This window comes from Ambystoma mexicanum, chromosome 4q (assembly GCF_040938575.1).
Source record: "Ambystoma mexicanum isolate Mex_15411 chromosome 4q, UKY_AmexF1_1, whole genome shotgun sequence".
Lineage (NCBI taxonomy): Eukaryota > Metazoa > Chordata > Amphibia > Caudata > Ambystomatidae > Ambystoma > Ambystoma mexicanum.
Window position 1 is genome coordinate 1314401887 of NC_090928.1, and position 19673 is coordinate 1314421559.

At 44.5% G+C, this 19673-nt stretch overlaps 1 protein-coding gene across 2 annotated transcripts in view; it reads left to right on the top strand.

Moving 5' to 3' along the window:
- The window catches only part of LOC138468424 (zinc finger protein 271-like), a 34101-nt gene extending 22784 nt beyond the window's left edge, over positions 1–11317 (top strand). The window contains exon 3 of one of the 2 annotated variants that reach the window (XM_069608978.1): positions 9723–11317. In XM_069608978.1, coding sequence (XP_069465079.1) covers positions 9723–11017 — 1295 coding nt within the window. In that variant the 3' untranslated portion in view covers positions 11018–11317. The remainder of the gene's footprint in view (positions 1–9722) is intronic. The other variant, XM_069608979.1, reaches the window with a different exon arrangement.
- Positions 11318–19673: the final 8356 nt, after the last annotated feature.

Genomic DNA, 19673 nt, shown 5'->3' on the forward strand with positions numbered 1-19673 from the left:
GCCCTCACACTGGCTAATAACAGGCTAAAATACAAGGAGTGGAACTTGTCGGATGATGTCCTTGATGGTTGTAGGTCAACTGGTCGAATCTAAATGGTTGACAGGTCGACAGGACAAATGGTCGACACCAAAAGGTCGACAGGTCAAATGATTGAATATTTTTTTTTTGTTTTTCACATTTTTTTTTTTTGGGGGTCCCCCCTAACCCCCTTTTTCTTGCTAAAAACCCCTTTTTTTCCCTAAACGAAAACCTAAAAAATATATATATAACTTTAAAAACAAATTCGATCATTTGTCCTGTTGACCAAATTGTGTCGACCATTTGTCTGTCGACTATTTGACTAGACACCATCCTTTATACTCCTATCAGCTCGGAGACCTGCAGGAGGTGTACATTTTCAGCTTCATTCTGGGTATGAGAAGGATCTGGACCCCCTTATCCTGACCTTTATTCCCTTTTTTGGATTTATTTTTCTGCCTTTCTGCCTGAGAATTGGCACAGAGAAGGGATACCGTGCTGCTATTATGGTTTTTAAAAGTTCCCTGGAACAGGGATCCACAATCCACACAGTTATGCAGTTCTTGCAGGGTCTGTGTAACCAATTTCCTCCATGCCGTTTCTAGTTCTGTGTGGAATTTGAATTTGGTTTTGACATTTCTTATGGGAGTTCTGTTTGAGCCCCTTGATTCTTTTTGTCTTAGGGTGCTCCCCTTTACTATTTTCCTGGTCGTGATCACTTCCGCGAGTGTGCTTCTGCCATTGCCGGTTAAGCCTCCCTAATTGGTTTTCTCCAAAGAGATGTTGTTGATGGTGAAATAGCCCTGTTCTTCCTAAAATGGTATCATATTTTAATCTCTCTCAAAAGATCCATCTTCCTGTCTTTTCTCCTCTGCCCTATCCTTTCAAGGCAGTGGAATGATTCCATTGGCTGGATCTGATGTGGGCTCTTAGCTTCTACCTCTCTCGGACAAGGGATGCCAGGCAAGATGGCAGCTTTCTGGGCGTTAAGTTGGGACACGTGCTGGCAGGGCTGTGACTAAGCAGATGTTGCCAAATTGGATCATTCTTTGCATTTTGTAATCATAATATCTGGATGGTAAGGAGGTGCCTGAGGGTCTTTGAGCTCATTCTACCAGAGGAGTGACAGGCAACTCTGCCCTGCAGAGGGGTGTCCCTGTTCTGGACATATGCCAGGTGGCAATGCTGGCGTCTCTGCACATGCTTGCTAAGCGTTACTGCTTAGATTCCCTTTCAGGGCAGCACATCACTTCCGCATAGCGGTCTTCCAGAGTTTTTGGGTACAGTTGGCGTCCTTGCTCTCCTCCCTCCTCCAGATGCATGCACAGCTAGAGGGGTCTATCATTGATGAGTGTCTTGAAGCAGCACTGAACCTTGACGTGGTGTAGTATATCCTGGTTCCCACTAATATTACATGTCCTCTAAGACATAGTAACTAAGGAATCTGAGGAGACCACAATGACCAGTCTGTGCCTGATCCTATCCACAGGTCAGGGGTTATTCCTGGGGGTCTGGTGGACAGGTCAGGTGCTATTCCTGGGTGTAGACAGGCAGTGGGCTGAACGTCCACCAGGACTCACCTCCCATACATCACGATCAGTCACCCAGTCCAAGTTACAGCCTGCCCAGGGACAGGGTGGCATATGATTTGTCAGCAGCCATATGCCAACAACTGGGCCCATGGCTTGAAACAATGAGACTTCTCCCAGATATCTGGAACATCCTTAGCCAAGTTCCTCAAATCCCCAGGTGGCCAAAGACCATGGACTGGAGTGAACTGGGCATTATCTGTATCTTGCTCAGATGACCCCTAAGGGGCATTTGGAAAATCACATAATCAATTATCTTTATTCCGAATATCATTTCCATAAAACCATGAAAACATACATAAAAACAAAGAGAAAACTAGGAACAACTTAGACACATATGATGCAAACAATGTCAAATAGTAGAAGGAGAAGAAAAACGTTACATGTCACTTACTACAGTGCATTGCATCCTCCGAGTCAGACTATCTAAAAGCGTTAATCATCTGTGCAAATTGCTTAACCATATCAAAGTATTAAAATTGATGAATGGTCTCTGCATATGTCCTATATTATCTATACACTTTTACACTGTTACCGAGGAGATATAACCTTAGCTCGATTATGCTATTCAGTCCATATCTCCTTATCAGAGGGCGTTAAACATCTAGTTGGCCTCTGTGGTGACTCACTTGGCAGCGGAGATCTTGCCAGATGTGCCAGTCTGTTTCTCATTATCACAGGCCGTGAAGCATCCAGTTGGTCTCTGTGGTGACTCACTTGGGAGCGGAGACCTTGCCAGATGTGCCAGTCCATATCTCATTATCACAGGCCGTGAAGCATCCAATTGGTCTCTGGGGACTCACTTGGCAGCGGAGATCTTGCCAGATGTGCCAGTCCATATCTCATTATCACAGGCCATGAAGCATCCAGTTGGCCTCTGTGGTGACTCACTTGGTATTGGAGACCTTGCCAGATGTGCAAATCCATATCTCATTATCAGTGGCCATGAAGCATCCAGTTGGTCGCTGTGGTGACTCACTTGGCAGCGGAGCTCTTGCCAGATGTGCCAATCCATATCTCATTATCACAGGCCGTGAAGCATCCAGTTGGTCTCTGTGGTGACTCACTTGGCAGCGGAGCTCTTGCCAGATGTGCCAATCCAGATCTCATTATCACCTGCCGTGAAGCATGCAGTTGTTTTCTGTGGTGAATCGCTTGGCAGCGGGGATCTTGCCAGATGTGCCAATCCATATATCATTAGCACTGGTCGTGAAGCATCCAGTTGGTCTCTGTGGTGACTCACTTGGCAGCAGAGATTTTGCCAGATGTGCCAATTCATATCATTATCACAGGCTGTGAAACATCCAGTTGGTCTCTGAGGACTCACCTGGCAGCAGAGCTATTGCCAGATGTGCCAATCCATATGTCATTATCACAGGCTGTGAAGCATCCAGTTGGTCTCTGGGGACTCACTTGGCAGCAGAGCTCTTGCCAGATGTGCCAATCCATATCTAATTATCATAGGCTGTGAGGCATCCAGTTGTTCTCTGTGATGACTCACTTGGCATTGGAGCTCTTGCCAGATGTGCCAGTCCATATCTCATTATCCGTGGCCGTGAAGCTTCCAGTTGGTCTCTGGGGACTCACTTGGCAGTGGAGATCTTGCCAGATGTGCCAATCCATATCTAATTATCACAGGCTGTGAGGCATCCAGTTGTTCTCTGTGATGACTCACTTGGCATTGGAGCTCTTGCCAGATGTGCCAGTCCATATCTCATTATCAGTGGCTGTGAAGCTTCCAGTTGGCCTCTGTGGTGACTCACTTGGCAGCCGATCTCTTGCAAGATATGCCAGTCCATATCTCATTATCAGTGGCCGTGAAGCATCCAGTTGGTCTCTGTGGTGACTCACTTGGCAGTGGAGATCTTGCCAGATGTGCCAATCCATATCTCATTATCAGTGGCCGTGAAGCATCCAGTTGGTGTCTGTGGTGACTCACTTGGCAGTGGAGATCTTGCCAGATGTGCCAGTCCATATCTCATTATCAGTGGCCGTGAAGCTTCCAGTTGGCCTCTGTGGTGACTCGCTTGGCAGCGGAGACCTTGCCAGATGTGCCAGTCCATATCTCATTATCAGTGGCCATGAAGCATCCAGTTGGTCTCTGTGGTGACTCACTTGGCAGCGGAGCTCTTGCCAGATGTGCCAATCCAGATCTCATTATCACCTGCCATGAAGCATGCAGTTGTTTTCTGTGGTGAATCGCTTGGCAGGGGGGATCTTGCCAGATGTGCCAATCCATATATCATTAGCACTTGTCGTGAAGCATCCAGTTGGTCTCTGTGGTGGCTCACTTGGCAGCAGAGATCTTGCCAGATGTGCCAATTCATATCATTATCACAGGCTGTGAAACATCCAGTTGGTCTCTGAGGACTCACCTGGCAGCAGAGCTATTGCCAGATGTGCCAATCCATATGTCATTATCACAGGCTGTGAAGCATCCAGTTGGTCTCTGGGGACTCACTTGGCAGCAGAGCTCTTGCCAGATGTGCCAATCCATATCTAATTATCATAGGCTGTGAGGCATCCAGTTGTTCTCTGTGATGACTCACTTGGCATTGGAGCTCTTGCCAGATGTGCCAGTCCATATCTCATTATCCGTGGCCGTGAAGCTTCCAGTTGGTCTCTGGGGACTCACTTGGCAGTGGAGATCTTGCCAGATGTGCCAATCCATATCTAATTATCACAGGCTGTGAGGCATCCAGTTGTTCTCTGTGATGACTCACTTGGCATTGGAGCTCTTGCCAGATGTGCCATCCATATCTCATTATCAGTGGCTGTGACGCTTCCAGTTGGCCTCTGTGGTGACTCACTTGGCAGCCAATCTCTTGCAAGATATGCCAGTCCATATCTCATTATCAGTGGCCGTGAAGCATCCAGTTGGTCTCTGTGGTGACTCACTTGGCAGTGGAGATCTTGCCAGATGTGCCAATCCATATCTCATTATCAGTGGCCGTGAAGCATCCAGTTGGTCTCTGTGGTGACTCACTTGGCAGTGGAGATCTTGCCAGATGTGCCAGTCCATATCTCATTATCAGTGGCCGTGAAGCTTCCAGTTGGCCTCTGTGGTGACTCGCTTGGCAGCGGAGACCTTGCCAGATGTGCCAGTCCATATCTCATTATCAGTGGCCATGAAGCATCCAGTTGGTCTCTGTGGTGACTCACTTGGCAGCGGAGCTCTTGCCAGATTTGCCAATCCAGATCTCATTATCACCTGCCATGAAGCATGCAGTTGTTTTCTGTGGTGAATGGCTTGGCAGGGGGGATCTTGCCAGATGTGCCAATCCATATATCATTAGCACTTGTCGTGAAGCATCCAGTTGGTCTCTGTGGTGGCTCACTTGGCAGCAGAGATCTTGCCAGATGTGCCAATTCATATCATTATCACAGGCTGTGAAACATCCAGTTGGTCTCTGAGGACTCACCTGGCAGCAGAGCTATTGCCAGATGTGCCAATCCATATGTCATTATCACAGGCTGTGAAGCATCCAGTTGGTCTCTGGGGACTCACTTGGCAGCAGAGCTCTTGCCAGATGTGCCAATCCATATCTAATTATCATAGGCTGTGAGGCATCCAGTTGTTCTCTGTGATGACTCACTTGGCATTGGAGCTCTTGCCAGATGTGCCAGTCCATATCTCATTATCCGTGGCCGTGAAGCTTCCAGTTGGTCTCTGGGGACTCACTTGGCAGTGGAGATCTTGCCAGATGTGCCAATCCATATCTAATTATCACAGGTTGTGAGGCATCCAGTTGTTCTCTGTGATGACTCACTTGGCATTGGAGCTCTTGCCAGATGTGCCAGTCCATATCTCATTATCAGTGGCTGTGAAGCTTCCAGTTGGCCTCTGTGGTGACTCACTTGGCAGCCGATCTCTTGCAAGATATGCCAGTCCATATCTCATTATCAGTGGCCGTGAAGCATCCAGTTGGCCTCTGTGGTGACTCGCTTGGCAGCGGAGACCTTGCCAGATGTGCCAGTCCATATCTCATTATCAGTGGCCGTGAAGATTCCAGTTGGTCGCTGTGGTGACTCACTTGGTATTGGAGACCCTGCCAGATGTGCAAATCCATATCTCATTATCAGTGGCCATGAAGCATCCAGTTGGTCGCTGTGGTGACTCACTTGGCAGCGGAGCTCTTGCCAGATGTGCCAATCCATATCTCATTATCACCGGCAGTGAAGCATCCAGTTGGTCTCTGTGGTGACTCACTTGGTATTGGAGACCTTGCCAGATGTGCCAGTCCATATCTCATTATCAGTGGCCGTGAAGCATCCAGTTGGCCTCTGTGGTGACTCGCTTGGCAGCGGAGACCTTGCCAGATGTGCCAGTCCATATCTCATTATCAGTGGCCGTGAAGATTCCAGTTGGTCTCTGTGGTGACTCACTTGGCAGTGGAGACCTTGCCAGATGTGCCAGTCCATATCTCATTATCAGTGGCCGTGAAGCTTCCAGTTGGCCTCTGTGGTGACTCACTTGACAGTGGAGACCTTGCCAGATGTGACAGTCCATATCTCATTATCAGTGGCCGTGAAGCTTCCAGTTGGCCTCTGTGGTGACTCGCTTGGCAGCGGAGATCTTGCCAGATGTGCCAGTCCATATCTCATTATCAGTGGCCGTGAAGCTTCCAATTGGTCTCTGTGGTGACTCACTTGGCAGTGGAGATCTTGCCAGATGTGCCAGTCCATATCTCATTATCCGTGGCCGTGAAGCATCCAGTTGGCCTCTGTGGTGACTCACTTGGCAGTGGAGATCTTGCCAGATGTGCCAGTCCATATCTCATTATCCGTGGCCGTGAAGCATCCAGTTGGCCTCTGTGGTGACTCGCTTGGCAGCGGAGATCTTGCCAGATGTGCAAATCCATATCTCATTATCAGTGGCCCTGAGGCATCCAGTTGGTCTCTGTGATGACTCACTTGGCAGTGGAGACCTTGCCAGATGTGCCAGTCCATATCTCATTATTAGTGGCCGTGAAGCTTCCAGTTGGCCTCTGTGGTGACTCGCTTGGCAGCAGAGATCTTGCCAGATGTGCATGACTTGAGTTTGCATGTTCTTTCTCCTGGTTCCCTATTAGGTTTAGGGAGGGCAAATTGTTTTTAAGTTCTTTATCCCACTTATCCTGTTGCTTGGGTAAGGTACTTGGAGGTGAATGTATACTACCCATACCATCTGTTTGAATGTTGATAGTTATTGAGGGTGAGGTCGACCCACTCACTTTCCGAGCTATTGTTCCAATTTTCTTTGCAGCACCTGGTGTTGACTGAGTTTCTTGTAGGGTCGATCATTTAGTCCCCAATGGTTTTTCCACCTTTTGTATTTTTTCTTCCAATTTTCCCAAAAATTCCTGCAGGTATATGTCCAGTTAGGTATGGATTTCCTTACTTTGCGGTTTCTTGATGTTTTTTTAACCTTTTGCCACAGCCCTTTTCTATGCTGGAGTTTCTTTCCCCTTTACAGTATCCCTTTTCCAATGAACTATTGGTGGTACTTTGGGAGAGGGAACTTTCCAAGGCATACGGGGCAGTATGGATTTTCTCTGTCAGATGATTAGAACATATATGGGTGACCAAGCTCCTTTTCACCATCTTGTGTCAAGTGGAAGGATCGCCCGACAGCTCAAGGAGTGCCCATAGTTTTACACACACCCCCTCACTACCCACATATCCTAGGCTATATGGTCTCCTGTAAGTCAAATTCACCAATAAACCAACCTTGTGAAATGGCAGATAGTGTCCTACTTGTACCCACGCTGCAGCGTATTTGGAGTGGATAGGACAAACTGCCGTTACAAGGCACTGCTTATGAGGAAATGAGCTAACATCCGAAGAGAGGAGAAGAAAGTAGGGAAGGCAGGCGTGCGCAGGAGAGACAGTGCTACGCTTGAGCTCAAGTTGATGCACAATACTGTCAGAGTTCTGCTTACCAGCTTGCCCTGTCTGCTATTGCTTTGCCAGGAATAAGTTAATTATAGAGCCCAGGTATAACTGAAGCTGCTTTCCACTCTGTGCTCCTCCTTCCTCTACAGACCACAGTACAATCACCAGGGACCCAGTCTGCTCTGTCTGCTAGCACCTGAAATACTGTCCCATAACTGGTACCTCCCCTCGTAAATTACAGTGTCTAAGAGAGAGATGAAAGGGAGGGCGTGTGCCCACTCGTGTTATCGGGGAAAGAGTTCCTGGAGGCCTCACTACGGGCTGCGGGCAACAGGTAACAATGGCTGAGATGGTGGCTGTATGGTTGGAGCTACTGTCAGGGATTCTTTCATTCTAGGTCCATTGTCAATATCATCTTTTGTTTATCATGTCAAATGGCTTCCACGATGAGTCCAAGGAATCAGTACCTTACCCCCAAGTGGAAGGAACCCCCTTTGGGACTAGGGTGGTGGGCCCACTATGCAATACCCTCCCTAGAAGACAGGGCCAACAGAATCCTACTAGAGGTGACCCGCACATCGTGAACAAGGAATGCCCAAATAACAAATCCATCCCACCGCGTGTTACTCCTACGTCCTCAATGTTTATTAGTTACATGAGGGTTGAACAAGGTAACTACGTACAGGGACCCTTTAATATGGAGGGCTTGGTGTATGACCTGAACCCCTTCACTTGCCTTCAAGGGACGAACTCAAAATACAGGCCCCTGCTGGCAAATAATTGCCGGAATTACTGGCACTGATAGTACCGGTGCCAGTGATTCCGGCAATCCCATCCCATGGAGTCTTATGGGAATGCATGGAATTGGAACTTACCCATCTCTGCCTCCCGTAATATCCCAGTAATGCCAGGATATCAGGCGGCGCAAACTGCAAGGCAGTTTTACCGGTATCACACCAGTAATTCTGACAGGATACCAGCAAAACTGTAATGAGGGCCATTGTCTTGACCTAAACGAAAGCGTAGAGACATTTATTTTGTTTCTTTGCCATGCAATCCGGAAGTGGAGAAGATTGTAAGAACTCGGTGATCGGGTCAGAAACCAGCCTCCACTAAATTGCTACCAGGGGAAGAAACCCTATCATAAACTAAGTTTAAATTCTCTTTTGTTTTGCTAATAAGTGGCAGGTTAGCTAGCAGGTTAGAATATATTTGGATGGAGGATTGTTTTATTTGTGAGACATCCTGATGAACACTTGTTTGTTGTTTTTTTAGTTTAGGGACTCCTTCATAGAACTAGGCTTTGGAGGAGGTTTTCTTTAATGTCAATAAAGATTCTCATTGAGCCGTGTCCTCTTGTCTGTCTCCTATGTCTGACTTCATAGAAGTGGTGTCAGAAGTGGGATATGAACACCCCAGCACCATTGGGACCCATGTCGGTGAGACGATTAAACACCATAGCAAAGCTACCAGAAAGGTTCACTCCCCAGTGACCCAGACTCTGTCTCAATACCCAGAAAGTACATATTACTTGCTTTTATTGCTGTATGTTTGAAGGCTCACGTTTCAAGATCATAGTTTTAATTCCTATTGTTTTCAATCCATTTTCCTTAAAAACATCTGATGAATAGTAAGCATTGCACATGAAATATATTATACATTACATATTTTAGTAATCACTTATGTAGAATACATGATATCATTAAATTTGAAATTAGGTAAACATAACAAATGGTTTAACAGTCCAAATCATCACAAAGTTAGCTTAAACCTTTCTCTTCCAGAATGGGGGAAATGATGGGTGGAAGGTAAACTAAGAGGGTGAGTGAACAGAGGAAGAGGTGGGTAGCATTGTACACACCACGAAAGAAATGCACACATGAAGGAAGTGCACAGTGACATTAATTGCCATACATCTCCAAGAAACTCCTCCACATATATTTATACTTTTTCTCAAGTTATTTGGAAATTCTCTCAAGCACTCTGCTTATTTTGAGGGGCAGAGAGACAAAAAGACTCGCTCATCATCTCCCACTGTGTTAGTGGGGAACGGCATACTCATTCACAGATGTGTTTTGTCTTCTTTGTGTGCATATTTGTTTGCATTTGTGAGTGCCTCAGTGCCTCTGGCCCTGGTGTTTGGCGCGATACAAATAATAAATAAATAAATGCAGTAGGACCAACATCATACAGGCGGTACGAGGACATAAAATAATAACTGAAACCTTTTCTTTTTTCAGCAGAGAATGGATCCACTCCCAAAACCAAGACTCTGGCAATTAACACAAGATTATGGGATTTACAGAGGAATAGGAGAAATGCTACAGACAATTGGAAACGTTGTTCCACTGAAACTGTAAAGAAAGTGACATCCTTTCAGGAGAGCCAGACACCCGGCGCATCAATGACGATTCAGACAAAGGAGAAGGCAGCTGCCTGCAGTGTTTGTGGGATGTGCTTCACTCACAGGTCCAGCCTAATCACACACATGAGGTCTCACAAGCACCAGAGACTTACCCAGGAGTTGGAGAAGGGATATGATTCCTCAAATTTGATAACCCATCAGAGGGTCCATACGGGTGATATGCCATACAGTTTCACACAGTGCAAGGAAAGGTTCAATCCAGCTTCAACTATGAGAAGCAATCAGATGATTCATACTGGACAGAAGCCGTATACATGTACAGAATGCATAAGAAGCTTCACCTGCTCCTCAGCTCTGATAACCCATCAGAGGGTCCATACTGGGGAGAAGCCCTACATGTGCACAGAGTGCAGAAAAAGCTTCAGTTGCTCCTCAGCTCTGATAACCCATCATAGAATCCATACTGGGGAGAAGCCCTACAGGTGTACAGAGTGCAGTAAAAGCTTCAGGCACTCCTCAAGTCTGATAGCCCATCAGAGAATCCATACTGGGGAGAAACCCTACACATGCACAGAGTGCAAGAAGATCTTCAGACATGCTGCACAATTGATAAGCCATCAGAGGGTCCATACTGGGGTGAAGCCCTATAAGTGCACGGATTGCAAGAAATGTTTCAGTCACTCCTCAACTCTGACAAAGCATCTCCTGATCCATACTGGGGAGAAGCCGTACAAGTGCAACGAGTGCAAGAAAAGCTTCAGCCAGGCCTCATCTCTGAAAAACCATCTTGTGATCCATACTGATGAGAAGCCTTTCAAGTGCACAGAGTGCCAGAAAAGATTCAGTCACTCTTCAGCTCTGATTTGCCATCACAGGATCCATACTGGGGAAAAGCCCTACCAGTGCACAGAGTGCAAGAAAAGCTTCTCACAACCCTCTAATTTGAGCACACATCAGAGAGCCCATACCGGGGAGAAGCCCTACACTTGCACAGAGTGCAAGAAAAAATTCACTCAGTTATCCGATCTGAGAAAGCATCTCTTAATACATACTGGGGAGAAGCCCTACAAGTGCACAGAGTGCCAGAAAAGTTTCAGAGACTCTTCACATCTGAGCAGGCATCAGAGGATCCATACTCTGAGGATCACAGAACCTTTAGAGGATCTTTGAAGAGTGTGCTCTTGTCGTACCTATTAAGCAGAGAGATGCTGCTGTGTTCTTGTGAGAGATTAGCGCTGAGAAGCTGGTAAGCAGTCACCCATGCTCTACAAGTGGCTATGCAGGCTAACATGAGGAGGGTGGACAGATACTGAATGGATTACAATATATAGATTCCCAGCGAGAAATGTTACTCAACAGCCCACGATCAATGAGACAATGAACGAGGTGGTAGGAGCTTAAATGTCAACGCGCACAGCAAAGTGAGTTTCACAAAGTGTGGGTACGATACCCATGGGTAAATATCTAAAAGCAAAGTAGAAACCCTCTCCCATGATATGGTATGATATGATATGGCATTTATTAAGCACCTATACACAATTGTTTCATGGCAACATATAATGGAAACAAATAACTGTCCCACAGAAAGCAGGTAAAAGGAATCAAGACACCGGATGTCATGTGAAAGACTATCAGGACACTTGCCCAATCACCGTCCTGTCCGCGGAGCGAACAGGGAAGTGTGTCCGCAAACCGAACACAGATATCACAAATTTTTTTTGACCTACTTTTTGGTCATTTTAAAAAAAACTACTGGACGGATTTTCACCAAATTTGCAAAAGCACGCTTTTGGGACCAAGCCGCTGCTCCTGGTCCAAATTTGGTGGAAATCCGTCCAGCGGTTTGGGCTGTAGGCGCGAGCAAAATTTTGTTCCCATTCACTCTATGGAGAGTGAGTATAATGTATACAAATATGGGCATATAGAGGGAAGGTAGAGTAATAAAAATAAAACTATGAGAAAGTGCTGATAACCCTAATGATTATCTTCATGCACAGAAAGGATTCCTCTCTTTCAAGCCTGTGTCTTCCGCTATGTACATGTTTCATATGATGTGACTGGACCCTAAGTCTACAAATATAGTACCTTTTCAATTTTTACTTCCTGACTGTTACTGAAGAAAACTATGTGGCTTCGATATGTCAGTAAAGGATAAAAAGGGAGAGCCAGCCATGTGATGTCATCAGTGATGTCATCAATGACATTTGTGATGTCATCTTTGATGTCCTGGGTGTTAGTGTTAGCAGTGCGCGGTGACGCGAGTTATGGTTGCTTATGTTACCATAACTGCCAAATTTCAGGGGTTTTTCGGTTTTACTTTCAACCATAGCGTCCCTTTAACAAAGTTTTTTCACTGAATTTCATAGGTTTTTAGTAGCGCAACTTAACCATAACGTCCCTTTAACAAACTTTTTTCACTGAACCATAATATCCCTGACTTCATATACATGTAACATAGAACATACTAACCCCCTCGTAGTGATTTTCATGTCCGTGGACTACCGCCATGTCCGCCATGTCCGCGGACACATCGAAAATCTGAGCGTGGTGAATGTAAATTTAAATAGTGGGCCCCATTGCCCCCTTTTTTTTTTACAGATGCTTGACAGACACCTGTTATTTTGTATTTTCTTCTTGTTTTTTTTTCTTACTTTACTCCTAAAATCTTCACATAACCTTCTCCAAAGCAACCCTTACATTCCAAAATAGAAAGGCATTTCCCGTAAAAGATAAAGAGATGCCATCTTCTTTAAAATTAACAGCATTACTGGCATCAATATTCTCATTGTTACAGAAGAACATACCAGCTCTAAGCATGAAGGCACACATGCCTCGGTTGATGACTCACCTAGCATTGTTTTGCTGAGGACAAAAAACTGAACTATTGTCCCATATTGCCCTAGGTAGTAATCCAGAAAAAATTACTTTCACATTTGGAAGGATCTTCATTACGGCTTGAACCAAGCGTTCCAAATCAGCCAACAAAGTAAGGCCACTGACGTTGCCCAAATGGAAAGCACCATAGTGCAAAACTACCACATGCGGACTGTTCATCGTGGCCATATCCTCACAAACTTGTACAATTCCCTGTACATTGCAATCAGGCACAGTGCTCCACACCACCTCCACTCCTTTCACATCAAAGTTCTTTGCAACATGCCTGCATTCAGCATACTGCTGTAAACCATGCACAAACATATCTCCGAGCACCAACACCCTGACTTTCTCCACTTCTGCCATCTTCACCACACACAGTCTTTTTCAACACAAATCCACAACCTCGACATCTGATTGGCTGATCCGTACAGTCTTCTTTCCATGTTGGATTTCCTGGAAAAACCCGGATGTAGCACGCCGTGTCAACGAACAGTCGCGGTGTCCGCGGACGGCGTCCACTTTACTCTCTGTACCATTCCCTCATTGCATACAGCTAAGCAATCACACAATACGAATAACGTCCTCAGAACACTCCCATTTTGTGAATTTTCGAACATTTCAGGACAATTATCATTTCATTATTCAACATATTAACATTACAAATATTATACTTTCATCTTGTACTCTGCACACAATGCTATGTTTCTCCATTAGTAGCTCAGTATACTAGATAGAATCCCATAATACAATGCTATTTATATCAATGCATCGTTCAAAGCACTAATAACTGTATGATATTTATTGCAATATCCTTGACACTTTTTTCGCAACATTATAATAAAAATCCCTAGTACACAAATTCCATAAAAAGTACATACACATGTGATGTCATCAGTGATTTCATAAATGACATTTGCGATGTCATCTTTGATGTCCTGGGTGTTAGTCTTAGCAGTGCACGGTGGTGGCGCGAGTTATTTTTCATAGCTTACCATAACTTGCGATTTTCAGGGGTCTTTCAGCTGTACTTAGAACCATAACGTCCCTTAAACAAACTTTTTTTTAATATCACACAAACAATATACAAACATGGCGTGCAAAAACCAACTTCTACAGATGGCTTTACACAGAATGTTGCAAAGTAAGAATTTATGCTCGTTCACAGTGAAGGTCAGCTGCTTCCGAAGCGGACTATAAGGTTCTATTGTGTTTTGACCTTGACAGACAGAGATTGTGATGAAAGACTTCTCTTGAAGGAGTGTTGCTAAAACGTAAGAGAAGATAAAGATGAAATTTCTGAAACGAAACCACTTTTATATATTATATCACTATGCGAAAGATCGTTGGCACACACAGAGTCGTATTTTGGGACTGTACCACTCGTAGACAATGGAAATTGCAATTGTACTGTAAGTAACCCTTTAGATTATTTTATACCAAATATAATTACAATAGCGCAGCATTAAAGACCGCTCAAGTTGAACTTGTTCGTTGAAAGTGGCATAATGTTTTCGACCGCACACTATCACCGCCGAATTGATCCCCTGTCATTTAGAGGGCTCTGAAAAAGGCAGACAACACAGGGTGGGTTAATAGAAATAATTTAACCGGTCTATAGGCGGTCAAGCGCTCGACTCGCTGTGCCACTTCACTTTAGCCTGTCAAGTGGCACAGCGAGTACAACGCTCGCTTTGACATCCGTGCACAGCTTGCTAACGCAAGTTCAAATCCCGACAAGGCCAAACTCAGCCTTTCATCCTTCCATGGTCGATAAATGAGCACCACACACCGTGGGTAATAATAAGCACTGCTTAGAAACCTCACGGTTCTTGGCGCTATATGAATGGGAAAATATTATTATTTTATTATTAACATACTCCGTTGCACTATCTTCGATAGCAAATAGTTTCACGCCCTAATAAATAAAATGATGATTTTTAATGAAGATCGGCTGGTGAGACTAATTTATGTTTTTTAAAACAGGTATGTGGCCCCATTTTGCCTATGTTACGATTTACAGTCTCCAACGGATGGGGTCTTCAACTGTCAGGTGCAGGTCCAAATATGCAACTTCATGACCCTCACCATTTTATGGGACAATCGCCAAGGACCAATATGCCCTTACGCAGTACTAGCGGCTACAAACAACATACCAACCAATAAGGTGGTCTAATGGCTCGTTGTTGGAGCAACCTTCCGATTATCAGAGCGACCATTTACTGCTTTTATCATAAACCAACAGCCTATCTACCGCAAAGGAACAACGCGTGGCTCCAAATAAACTTTTGCTGATCGACAGCAGAGACAAAAGCAAATCGCTGAATATTCACTAAACATGTCATGTGAAATAAATGTACTTTACCAAATGTACAATCCTGCTGTTTACTTTTAAACCACAGTTTCATATTCCGAATTGTGGCGCACTGAGTTGTAAGCTGATCTAACACCCTCTGTACTGCAAAGGAACATTGCGTGCCTCAACATGAACTTTTGCGGATCGACAACAAAGACAAATGCAAATTGCTGAATATTCTCTAAACATTTGATGTCAAATAAATGTACTTTACAAAATTTACAATCTTGCTGTTTGCTTTTAAATCACTGTCTCATATTCCGAATTGTGGCGCGCTGTGTTGTGACATAATATGTGCTGTCTTCCGGGTTCTGATGACGCACCCTGTAATGTCACAGGCGGGGAATATGAATGCTTTGATAATATCAGGCTTAGGGGCGGGAGATATGATTTAGTGTCGCAAAAGCAAGTCAGCCAGGTCAATAGCGCCAGTCATAGGATTATCACATAATGTCGGCGCACACCAACCGGATTTATCGTTTCTTTATTGGAAACAAAGTCGGTTGACGCCCATAGGAAATTGTACTATTAGCGGACAAAAGGAGTTGTCTTAAAACACTTTCACCCTGACAACGAACAATACAAACAACGTTCTCAGAACACCCCCATTTTGTGTTATTGCAACCATTTCGGGACACCGCAAGCGTTCTTAGAACACATTCAACTAGACAGATTACAATACGGACACCCCCAGTTTGTGTACTTACGAACAATTAAGTACACCGCGAGTGTTCATAGCTCATTTTTACCTTCCTTGTGAACAATAATGACACATACTCTGTCCTCTAAACACCCCACCATTTAGTTTATTTACAAAATGTCAGAACAGCCGTGTTCTCCGCGGACAAATCGAACGGAACAAAAACATCTAGCACATAAAAAAACAAAACATTGAACCTATATCATACTCCCCCACCCCCCAAACACTCTTACACACCAACAAACGGCACGAAATACAATTTTTTATCCACGTTTCACCGCGCTGTACGAATGCAAGATGGCGGGCGCCACAGAAAATCTGACGCGCTCCACGCCCCTCGCCGCCCAATCAGCGAACACGTCGCATGTCCGCGGACATGACGCAAGGCCATGGGCCAATCGGGGTGCTGTCCGCGGAGTGAACAGGGATGTCCGTCCGCAAAGCGAACACAGATATCACTAATTTCTTTGCCTTACATTTTGGTCATTTTTTAAAAAACTACTGGACGGATTTACACCAAATTTGCAAAAGCACGCTTTCGGGACCATGCCGCCACTCCTGCTGCAAATTTGGTGTAAATCCGTCCAGCGGTTCGGGCTGTAGCCGTGCGCAAAGTCTTTTCCCATTCAGTCTATGGGAAAAAAAAAAGTTTTGGGACCCCCCTACAACTTTTCCCCCCCTGGACGAATCCTCACCATACATTGCAAAAGAATTCAGAGTGGGCCATATACATTTTTTGCAAAGTTTGGTGATGATTCATCCAGGGGGAGCAAAGTTATAAGCTGCCCAAAAAGTGCTCTACCTATGGAAACAGCAACTTAACCATAACTACCATAACTTAACTACCACTACCGTGGCCATGTAATAATATGAGAGAGATTTTCAGTGAAGAAACTTTGTTAAAGGGGCGTTAAGGGTAAGTTGCAATAATAAAAACATAATATCCAGTCAAAAAAACTGAAAACCCCCAGATATTTGCCAGTTATGGTAGGCTAAGCAACCATAACTCGTGCCACCACCGTGCACTGCTAAGACTAACACCCCGGACATCAAAGATGACATCACATACCTGGGCTACGTGCTTTTGTTCCCTGACATATCTAAGCCAGGCGGTTTTGTTCACTGACAGTCAGAATATTAAAATTCAAAAGGTGCTATATATCTAGACGTTAACCTTGTCGCATGTTTTTAAAGTACTTTCCTTAGGGTTTGGTCTCAGCTCATGGTGCACATACATGTGGAAATGAGCAGGCATCAAACACACAATTCATTTGTGTACATGAGTTTGAACTTTAATGTTATTGTCATTTTCTGGTGATGTTCTTTCTTTCCTCCTTACTTTAGTTTCCCTGTATGTGCCTCTGATTTGTATGCATTGTGGGTCTCCATATGTATTGTTTGTACTAACACGAGCATGTAGTACGTCTTGAATTATTAGCTATTTATTCCATGTTTAACATCACTAAAATTCTAAGGTAGCATTCATTATTTTATTATCCAAAATTGCAAGATTACAAATATTGCACTTCTATGGTTCATGCTGCAGCCATTGCCTATGTTTCTGTACGATTACGTTCCTGTATTAACAATAATGCTCCAATATAATGTTTTTTTTAGATGACATTATTTAATACATTAAGTAGTACATGATAGGTCTCCCGATCACCCCTGACATCTTGTTAGCAACATTATAAACACAACCCCTTGTAGCTACTTTTCATCAAAATGTATTTCACATGTGATGTCATCAGTGATGTGATCAATGACATTTGTGATGTCATCTTTGATGTCCTGGGTGTTAGTCTTAGCAGTGTATGTTGGTGGCGCGGGTCATGATTGCTTACTCTACCATAACTGGCAAATTTCTGAGGGTTTTCGGTTGAACTTGTAACCATAACGTCCCTTTAACAATGATTTTTAACTGAATTTCATAGGTTTTTATTAGTGTAACTTAACCCTAACATCCCTTTTTTTTTTTTTTTAACAAAGTTCTTCCTTTGAATGTCAAAGGTTCATTATGAATGAACATGTGTCATGATGTTGCATCACTGTATATAAGTTATTAAAACTTCCTCTTTTAACATTTATCAAGGAACTGTAAACCTCCTTTAAGAAGCATATATTTTGCAACTTATTCTGATGTGTGTCGTTATCATCAGCGCATGCTGGGGATGCAAACCACGGTTGAATTGCCTAGAGCATGAGGGTCAACCATGACCCCAGCCCCACCAAACCACCCCCGTTATCCACTGCACCTGCATCCTAGCTTAGTGTCTACTATACTCTCATAATGTGATCAGTGGCCAGCGTTTATGGCTTGCAGCCATGGCCAGTCTCCACAATCCATGGGGCATGGGCTTCAGCCACAGACCCAAATAAGCAAATCGGAGTAGACATTTGTCCTTGCTGAGGGCCAGGCCCACTGCCCAGGCAGCAAAGTTATATCACAATTTAATGTACTTACATTTTGACACTTTAGAAAAAAATAGAACACCGGAGAGATTTGCAGAACCATGCTGTGAGGTCCTTGCTGAGGCTCCTCGCAAATATTTGCTGCAATCCTGTCCAGCACTTTGGGCTGTAGCACGAGCAGAATATTTTTTCCCATTGAAACTTATCCTGATTTCGAAAATCTTTGCCACATAGCTGGTCCCTGGAGGCCATGTCCACTTTAACCCTGTTGCTGGTCCCTCGTGGTCATGGCCAGGAGCGAGATTGTCTGGCTCATGACCCGGACAATCTGCCCAGAGCCCACGGCCACAGGCAGTACCTCAGTCACCAAACCTAGATCACACTTTTTTCTACCTATATTGAGACTTTTCAAAAAGTAAGACAGACACATTTGCAGAACCATTGCTTTCAGGTCCTTGCCAATGCTCCTTGCACGGGTTTGCTGCAATTCCGTCCATGTTTTATTTTTTGAAAAGTGTCAAAAAGTACGTACAAAAAATAGTCATATAACTTGGCCCCCACTTGACAAAATCCATTCAGACTTTGCACAAAAATTCAAGGGCGGGTCTATAATCTTTCTGAAAACCTTTGTGCAGATTTTTCAGATGGCAACAAAGTTATAAGGCATCTAAAAATGTTGAGACCCTCTCTAATTTTGCCCCCTCTTGATAAATTCCCACTAAACTTTGCAAAAACATTCAAATCTGGACCTAAAATCTTTTTGCAAACATTTGTGTTGATTCATCAAACGGCACCAAATATGTAAGCCTTACAAATATGTTGGGACCCCTCTAGGCGAAACAGCACCAAACATTGCAGCACCATTCAGGGACAGATCTAAAATGATGTTGCAAAATAATTTCATGCAGTTTCATTGAGTAGCACCAAAGTTATAAGCCATGCAAAAACTATTTTTTACTGACCATGTAATACTGAAATATGCATGAATGTCCCCGAACATGGGAGATGTTTGCGGACTTCGGCGATGAAAAAACTCCCGATTGTTGGCTTTTTATGGCCATATCCCATCGCAGCCTCATCAACCCGCAACTGCCCAGAGATAGTTTAATTTGTTTGACAAGTGCAATGTTGTATTTTTTAACAAGTTTTGACCGCAATGTCCGCGGACTACGGGTGCAGTGCAGAATCCAACATGGCGTCTGTTTCCAAAAGTTTTCACGCACCTCAAGTTTTTAATTGACCAATCAGCGGGCGCGTATGATGTCTGCAAACATCACGCTGCTCTCTGATTGGTCCAGAGGCATCCACGGACTCTGAATCAGTAAATTCGTCCATGGACCAGACCCAGATTCACTAATTAGCAGCAGGGGACCCTCTCTTTGTGGGAGCCGCCGTGGAGGAACGGGACGCCAAACCAGGATGCCGGCAGACCAGGATCACAGAGGATGCCGTCTGCGTCCACAGCAAATCAGAAGGAGAACCTG